The 8,742-nt window shown below is 39.5% G+C and overlaps 1 protein-coding gene across 1 annotated transcript; it reads left to right on the top strand.

The window, feature by feature from the left end:
* Positions 1 to 1,410: 1,410 nt before the first annotated feature.
* Positions 1,411 to 7,811, top strand: LOC139118592 (mucin-5B-like). Its single transcript, XM_070681993.1, has 4 exons — positions 1,411 to 1,687; positions 3,322 to 3,475; positions 3,806 to 4,723; positions 5,743 to 7,811. Exons 2-4 carry the CDS (start codon positions 3,386 to 3,388, stop codon positions 5,767 to 5,769), a joined length of 1,035 nt encoding a protein of 344 aa, XP_070538094.1. The 5' UTR covers positions 1,411 to 1,687; positions 3,322 to 3,385; the 3' UTR covers positions 5,770 to 7,811.
* The last annotated feature ends 931 nt before the right edge of the window (positions 7,812 to 8,742 follow it).

Raw genomic sequence — 8,742 nt, 5'->3', positions numbered from 1 at the left:
AGATAGATAGATAGATAGATAGATAGATAGATAGATAGATAGATAGATAGATAGATAGATAGATAGATAGATAGATGAACATCGTGAATAGCTGTACGTATTTACGTATGTATGTATGTATGTATGTATGTATGTATGTATGTATGTATGTATGTATGTATGTATGTATGTATGTATGTGTGTGTAGGTGTAAGAATGTTTATTGACGTTGTATACATGTATATTTGTGGAGCATACGCTCATTTCATAATATGTCGTATAATTGTTATATAGCAAAATCCGCGTCTTAAAATACAGGCTAATGTTATGTCACATAGATATGTTAAGTTTCCATCTGTCCCTCAAAAAGTGCCTCTATTACATCCTTTTATTGGCTATTTTCTATCTTTACGGAAGGTTATCTCGACAGAGTGTTTAGCGCGGCGTTATCGGAATCTGCAATCAACAGTGAAATGGCTCGAGGACTTTTCAACCGTGGTAACTAGAGCGAGGTGAGGTCGCCATGGCGACATCGTGCTTGAAAGGATATTCACGTAATATTAGCTACATCGACAGAAACGATGAACGTTTCTAGCGAACAACCGTATCCATGCCACGCCACATATTGGATTTCCTGATAAATTGTGGTTAATACTTGAAATATTCTGTGATAGATTCATTTCGACCGCCATGAAATAAATTTGTTTGATCAATCTGATTTTCTTTTAATATACGCAAATATTTCCAATTATTCGATGTACCCCATCGGCTTTCAGTATAGATGTTTGCTTTAAAGGACCGTAAGTATATGTTGATCTGATTTAGATTGTTTGCATTAGCACTAACTTTTGATGGATTTTCGGGTAGTTTTGGGTCAGTTGTTAATGCAGTTTTGTTTTTTTTGTTTCTACTCCTAATATCATGTTGATATGCCAGATGTTTGATTTGCCAACGCAGTCTTGTATGCGTCACTGAGTGATGTCAAAGGTTATCGTTGACAACCGAATTTTAGTCCGCACTTGAAATCATTTGTCAACAATAACGTTGTATACGTTGTGTTAATACCACTACTTTGAATTTCCAAGTACATTGGCGGGAACAATAAGAACATATATTTGTGTAAAGGAACAAAAAATGAAAAAAATGGAAAGTTACAGGTACCGTAATTTACGAAGGCGAAAGTTGGTTTTATCAGGTCAATTCAGGTTAGATGTTTTCCGCTACAATACGTACATCACTGGATTATGTTTCGCACTTCCTCAACAAGTTAATAATTCAAAGGTAACCCTTTTCAAATGAGGACAAGCCTGCTGGCCATGGCATTGTTTCAATATTTAATTGCAGCCTGTGCAGATATTTAACAATACGTTTTGGTGGTAGACACATGTTGACTAAGGGCGCCGACTGATTGTCTCTCAACAGTCTAGTGAAAGTTACATATTGAAATTACCATATGGAACGTGTTTCGTTCAGTACGTTAAAGAACAATGCGTTGGGTGCTCTCTCATCTTTATTGGTTGATGTTTCACCCTTATACAAGCGTTGACACAATGACAAAAAGGTGCAAAAACGTGCTTCCGAAATTTTGATGGGGGCAGTTTTGTTATTGTCACACTCTTCGTGTTGGCGCAGAAGCTGTTTGAAACACGAATAGACTGCTTTCAAAATTGTCAATCTGCGGACCGGGCGGTCTTGAAAAGTCAGTCAGGTAAGGCGAAATATGAGGGTGAGGTTCGATGAGAGGAACGCTAAAAACGGACCAACAAAGACTGAAGACTGCGTAGATCAATGTGTGACTGATTGAAGTCTCTGACCTTGGGAGGATGGAGAGGGGGGGCGATCCCCTCGGGGGCCATAGAGAATTGACACATGATTAGGAAGCTCCTTGCGTTTAGGGGAGAGTTAGTTAAACTGTTTCGATCATGTGCAACTTCGCACTGACCAATGCCATGGTTAAAACACAAAGATTGTGTACATGCGTGATATTCAATAGATTTTATTTTGGACTCGTTCACAATCCTGCTGCCAGTTTATTTATTTTATTTATGCATTTATTATTCATTTATTTATTCATTTTTATTTGTTTGTTTTTTACTTACTTACTTTTCCTCCTTGCATTCAGTTAATTTATTTATTTATGTTTGTTTGTTTGTTTTATTTACTTACTTACTTGCTCGCTTGCTTGCTTACTCACGTACTTACTTATCCTGTCGACCGTTAATTTATTTATTTGCGTTTGTTTTGTTTGTTTGTTTGTTTGTTTGTTTACTTACTTACTTACTTACTTACTTACTTACTTACTTACTTACTTACTTACTTACTTATCCTGCCGACAATTAGTTCGTTTATTTATTTGATTATTTATTTGTTTGTTAGTTAGTTTGTTTGTTTGTTTGTTTACTTACTTACTTACTTACTTACTTACTTACAGGTTACCTGAAAGATTGATTCATTTTAAAAAGAAATGTGTAAATTAAGTTTCAAACGGAAAAGTGTAAACCATATAAAACACGATTGTAACTAATTTGGGATAATTGGATGGTGAAGTAATGTCTCTGTGATTTGCAAATGTGAACTCATCTGGGGTTTTTTAATGTTATACAATGTTTTTTTATGAGTAATTTGTAATATCGCAACATTCAGCTATAGGGCACCTAACACTTTTGTGAAATTTGAAAAATATGAAGATCCAATTATCCCAAATTAGGTCAAATCGTGTTATAACAAATATGAAACATGCAAAAAAATAATGCGACATGTATGAAGCGAACAACAGCTGACATAATTTATATCTAAAATTACTGAACTTGTCAAAAATATCTAAATTGTGCTCGTTAAAAACTATTGAACATGTTTGACTCCGTGTAAAAGATTTTTCTAAATGTTCGTGAACTTCGTGGATCTAATTGGTTGAAATTCAAAACAAGCTACTTCAGAAATTATCGTGTTTGGACGAAGTTCAAATCGGAACAGTAAAAAAGTCCTTTCTCTTTCAATATAATGTGAAGCGTGTTGCCCTGTGCCCGATGACGTGTCACAGTTATTGAACTGCTATTTATAGCCTCTCTGACAGAGCTACGGAAAACGATGATTCTAACAACGTCTTCGACAGGTCTCTGACCCAAACATTGTGATATCCTTGAAGTATTCACTCTCCAGCTTCGCATATATGGGAGTTGATAATGCATTCCCAGAATTGATAATTTATTCCCGCAATTTTCCTTTGGTAAATGTACCGCGATTCTTCATCACACGCAACATCGAGTCCACATCGCTCAGAATTATCATTCCTATTGAGATGCCCAGTCTTTCAAAACCCAAACAACGTATTGATATTTCTAGGATCTGGTCTGCGCGGGTGTTTAGAACATTTGTACTGTCTTCAGCCTTTGCCGGGCAGGGAATCATGGAAGGCAACACGTCGCCGACCCCGGCTGCCGCGTTGCTACTGACAACCATCGCTGCCTTGACACTGTTTCGCGGAACGCAAAGTCAGGTTGGTGGATCAGATTTTTTGGTTTTATTTGTATTTCTGTTTGTTTGTTTTTTTGGGTTTTTTTGTTTTGTTTTGTTTGTTTGTTTGTGCTTGTTTGTTTGTTTGCGTAATGTTGAACTCAAGTAAAGGATGTGGTTATTCTGGTATTTTATTTTGTCAGTTATTGTTATTTCTATATAGTTTTGAAAAAGTAACAATTTGTAATTTTTCAGTGCTTATTGAATACGAAATGTTCAGAATTGTTCCAATTGAGTGTCTTATGATTACCTGGATGAAGAGATAGTGCCTTGAGAAAAAATGATTTTCGTGTTTGTTATTGACTTCTACCAGTTCTGTTGGACTGATTGGATGGACGACGAAGACACCCACATTGTAGACTCGGCTTTGGGCGACTTCGAAATCGTCGACCAATTGCGAAGAACGCATTTTTTCTGCGAAGACGTGATTGGAATAGAGTGTCGGCTTGCAACCCCGCCAAACACCCCGTATGACCAAACGGGCCAAGTAGGACTAACGTGCGCTGTGAACCCTGGATTCATGTGTTTCCATAGGAATCAGACGGGCTCTAGGTGTTTTAACTACGAAATCAGAGTGTCTTGCCCCTGTAACAGTACTACGACTCCGCAACCGTCATCTCGATCAACAGAAGTCACCGTCAGTGACTCAACGGTGACCTATTCCACATCTGAGGCGCCCGCGTCGACAACCAGGCCTCGCACTTCGGAGTCACTTACACAGCCGAATGAGGTTTCGACGTCACCTCTTACGCGGTTTTCTAATTTGACCGCAGGCCATTCGGTAATGGAAACGGCGAATGAGGACATCACACAGCCGACAACACCGTCGTCGACACCAACACGGGCTCGGTTGCTGCTGACTCCCTCGCTGTTAACGCGGCTTGCGCGCTCCGAAGGCGGCACGACTGTAATGCAACCAACGGCATCTTCTTCTTCTTTGCCCACAACTAGTGTACAGTCACACGAACACACACCGACGAGAGAGCGCATACAAACTACGGAGCTTCCAACACAGCCGATGATGCAGCCACTGACGGAAGGCTGCCAGGTCGCGTATATTCTGGTTGGCATTTTTGCAGCGACGACGATTCTCTGTGCCGGCATTTCGGTTTATCTCTGTTCTCAGTACGCCAAAGCTCATCTCAATCTGAGATATTGTATTTGCCGTCACCAGGGCAAAGAATTCGGGAGTTCTGTCGTCGGACACGATATCGAGAAACACGAGACAACGGTGAGTAGCGGAACGTTAAATTTTCTAGAATCATCTCGAATGCAATTTTGCTCGTGTGCGACATGCTTTACATAAAATCTTTAAAAGCTATGATAAATGTTGCGAGAACATTTAGAGAATGCAGTCGATACCACTCAACCTGTTCAACAACAAATATGAAGGTCTACAGGTTGTGTTACAAGCATATGGAATTATAAACTCTATTTTATTAGGGTGCTCTTGTTGTATCGTCGAAGCGGTAAGTAGAGCGACAAAATATAATAATAACCAGACGCCATTGTCTGCCCTTTTTCAGAGATGAAAATTACATCTCGTTTTCATGTATGTTTGGTATTTGCTCCTGTGCGGTTGAAAGTGTCAACTGACGGTCGCAAAATATGAGACGCGGCTTCCATCGTGTCTGATAGCCGATAGACACTGTCGCTGCGCATGTCCATGGTCGCAGTTTTTTTCCGCTGAATATACTGACAGGCATTCAAAGCTTGCAGAAGTGATGTGACGTCATGTCGCTAGCAGTTTTAGTAGGTAATCACAGTGGCACTTATAAGTAAAACAGTTACGCCAGGATACAATCTCTCAAGTGAACATAGCTGTCACTTTTGATGATATTTGCAGCATTTTGTATTTTGAAAACTAATATATATTCTACTCCTCAAAAGACGTTGCTATGCCGGTGCAAATTATAATCCTTGGCCTTGCCAATTACGATGCTTTGCCAGCGAAACGCGATGTTATTGATTCTAGTCCACTCGGACTGAAATTCAGTTGTCAACAATAACATTGGCCATTATACACACACGCAGTCTGTGATGATAAGTTCCACATCCAGCATTTCGACTCGGTTTTGAAAATATTCCACGAAACTGCAATTTACAAACAAAACAACGGTAAATGGAAAATACAATAAAATTGAGCTTTAAATGTTTCTTAAGCAGGATAACATGATTGTCGTCCTTTATGCTGTCGAAATGCGGAATTTTTTCGTAAAATGTTTAAATTCATGTCGTTCTCATTCGCAGGAACCGCCGATGGAACAAGAAGCCTGACTGATACTCGGTGTGAGCAAAGCCGAAAGTGCCATTTTGGTGTGACGTCAGTCGAGAGTGCTTGTACACACTCTGCCCCACCTGCATGTACAATCGCCCTTTCCCCATGCCGCCGGAAAAGCACAGAAGTCTCCAGGGAAAGAACCCATTTGCCCCTAGGGCTGGAAGGGAATCATCTGTACCGATGTTGTTATGTGATTTCCAGCTGTGACATGATCACGGTACCGAAAACGACGATCCAGCAACTGGCTGGCTTTCCTTTCGCAGATTTACAAGTACAACATGTGCAAGATTTGAGATTAGTGGACTCGCGCGTTTGGATCCGAATTTAAAGGGTTTCCTTGACGCGTCCAACTATGTTCTACATCCTCGACCCTGTATCAAGGACCCTTTAGGTTAGTGGGGATTGGTGCGAAATGTTGTCTGTGTCCACTAATTCCCACTTTTGCCGTAACACGATATTACTGACACAGAAACCGATACATCATTCAATATCATTTTCATGGAGCTATCATTTTTTCCCGCATTTTGTATCAGCAATGTTGGTTAGAACCGCGAAACACACCTCAAAACACGTAGTCATCGAAGCACACCTTGAAACCCACTAAAAAGGCAATATTAAGAAATCGGCGATGGCATATCACATGTATACAACAGTTACTGCTGTTCTGGATTCTTTAAGAAATGTCTGCAAGCCTAATTACCTTTTTTACAACTAAGTTAGGCGTAGAGTACAGCAAGGTGCTCTCTGTTTTAGTGCATGATTTATGCCGAGGATTAAAAAACAGAGACTGTAGATCCTTCTGTACGCAATGATCAAAAGATTTGTTTTTCATCACATTGATTTCGCCCAAATACATTTATCTTAATCCTTTATCATTCAGAAATGTGACCGGCACTATTCCCCACGTATAACATGTTTGCACCTACATTATCTGTAATTTATTTTCATTAAAATTTATCATTTTATTCATTCATTCGTTTGCTTACCTAGTTCATCGCCAACGTACAGAACCCCTGTGAAATTTAGTCGATGAACATTTCAACCACTCGCTCATATAACGTTTTAAATAAATATATAACGTCTGGTGTTTCTTTCCGTCTTTCACTCAGTGAGATACAAAGGTGACTTTCATGACCTGTGGCAAAGAGTCTGAGACCCATGCTCATTTAAGAAACAAATTTGATTGTCCAAACATTCCAAATCGCCATTAGATTACTGACATAGCCGTAGTTGTGTGCAGAAGGTTAATAGCTGGTTACCTTATGTCATGCCTGGCGAAAGAGCTAATTTGGATCACTTAATTCCATTTCATCCCTCGAAGGCGCAGCTCTGACTTTTCCACGTGCGATGTAACTCGGTTATATGAACCCAGTAATTAACTTTTTGTCTGGAAATTGAGACAGATCTAGTTTAAGGCACAGTATATTCGAAGCTGTAGAATGCGCCTCTAGGACAGAGATTCAGTCTCTCAATATTGTCAATACTTTTGTCTGCTGCTTGTAGGGGGCTGATTTTAAAGCTATTAAAATAAGAAAAATTTCACCGTCCCAGGCTATTTTGAAAATCGAAAATTATATCTTTCCCAATGGAGTAAACACAGGGATGGCGGCCATTTTGAATTTTGAATATCGGTAAATGTCAGGTAATTTGTTTCTCTAGGACCAAACTTTGCACGGTGATACCTTTTTTTAATTGGTAGGAAAATGTCACTGAGCAAAGTTTGAGAAAAGGGTCAAGTCTTCCACTTTCGAGGCGCATACTTCTCTAATTATGAATTTTCGTCTGAGTAGCGATTACACAGTTGATTCTTGATTTTTGTACACCCCCAAATGTAAAAATTCCTGACGTCCGCATAAGAGTTGCTGCTCGACAAGTGAATGAAATTCCGGGCATACAGATACGTCCTGTAAAAATATGAACCGTTCAAATCATTACGAACGATGACAAAGTAAAGTAAAACCGAGATATAGAATTTCTGTATGCCTGAACAGTATTTATACATTGAGAAAAAAATAAAGCAATACTGTCAATGTCCCTGTAATGCCTTGTCATATGCTAAGCACAAAATACTTCTAAATATTTTAAGCGTAGACCAAAAATGCTCCTGAGACCTATCAGCATACAAATATCCGTTACCATGACAAGCTGCCTCTTTTTTTTTTAAGTTTCATTTAATCTATATCGACATGTTAATCAGCCGGTTCAATGGTCAGAGGCTGAGGGAATACAGGTACCCTGGCGTAATAAAAATAATCATGTTTTACCACCCACATCAAATTTTATACCTCAACCACTTGTGACTCGTATCACATGCATATGAGTTTAACCCACAGGGCGTCACCTAGCTCATAGCGCGTTCTGCTTCTGGAAGAGGTATTGCAAATTATAGACAACGCCGGGTGTTTTTCCCATTCCTGCAGCTCATTTTGAATATGACTCGTCCCATGTGTATACTCTGGCAAAACACAAAGTAAACGCCTCTCCCACTTTCGTCTGGTTTCCTCTTTTCCTTTTACTTCGGGCGGGGATTATTTTCCGAACGTGGATCATCATCGTGAAAGAAAATCACTCGAGATCACGATCTACGAAATGTCACCATCAACAATTTATGAGGCAAAAAGGGGTTTGATAATCGGGAACGATAAATAGTTTCCGGCAATCATAGTAAATAACGTTGAAATTCTGCACCTATGAGCTGTTGAGTACATCCACCTATCCAGTCGTCATTTGTCGATAATCGCAGTCTCCGAAGATTTGGGGGTTTTTTATAGGCATGACTGAAAACCACCGTTAATCTTCATGTAATCGATTTTCTGAAAACAACGTGTCGCTTACATCTCTGGCAGGGACGAACCAATTCATATACAGGGGTGTCGAACAGATTTTCCAGACAGCACTAAAATGGATATAACTTCACACTCTGCTAAATGGATATAACTTCACACTCTGCTAAGTGACGGACACTTCCT

This window comes from Ptychodera flava, chromosome 19 (genome assembly GCF_041260155.1).
Source record: "Ptychodera flava strain L36383 chromosome 19, AS_Pfla_20210202, whole genome shotgun sequence".
In the NCBI taxonomy this organism is placed as follows: domain Eukaryota; kingdom Metazoa; phylum Hemichordata; class Enteropneusta; family Ptychoderidae; genus Ptychodera; species Ptychodera flava.
The sequence above is the reverse complement of the archived record's forward strand: the minus strand, read 5'-3'. Positions and strand labels throughout refer to the sequence as shown.

What these genes read in the sequence shown, in the direction of transcription:
- LOC139118592 (XM_070681993.1), top strand. Translation starts at nt 3,386, where the DNA reads ATGGAAGGCAACACGTCGCCGACCCCGGCTGCCGCGTTGCTACTGACA. An exon ending in TTCGCGGAACGCAAAGTCAG is followed by an intron (nt 3,476 to 3,805) that starts GTTGGTGGATCA and finishes GACTTCTACCAG; the next exon opens with TTCTGTTGGACTGATTGGAT. An exon ending in TCGAGAAACACGAGACAACG is followed by an intron (nt 4,724 to 5,742) that starts GTGAGTAGCGGA and finishes TCTCATTCGCAG; the next exon opens with GAACCGCCGATGGAACAAGA.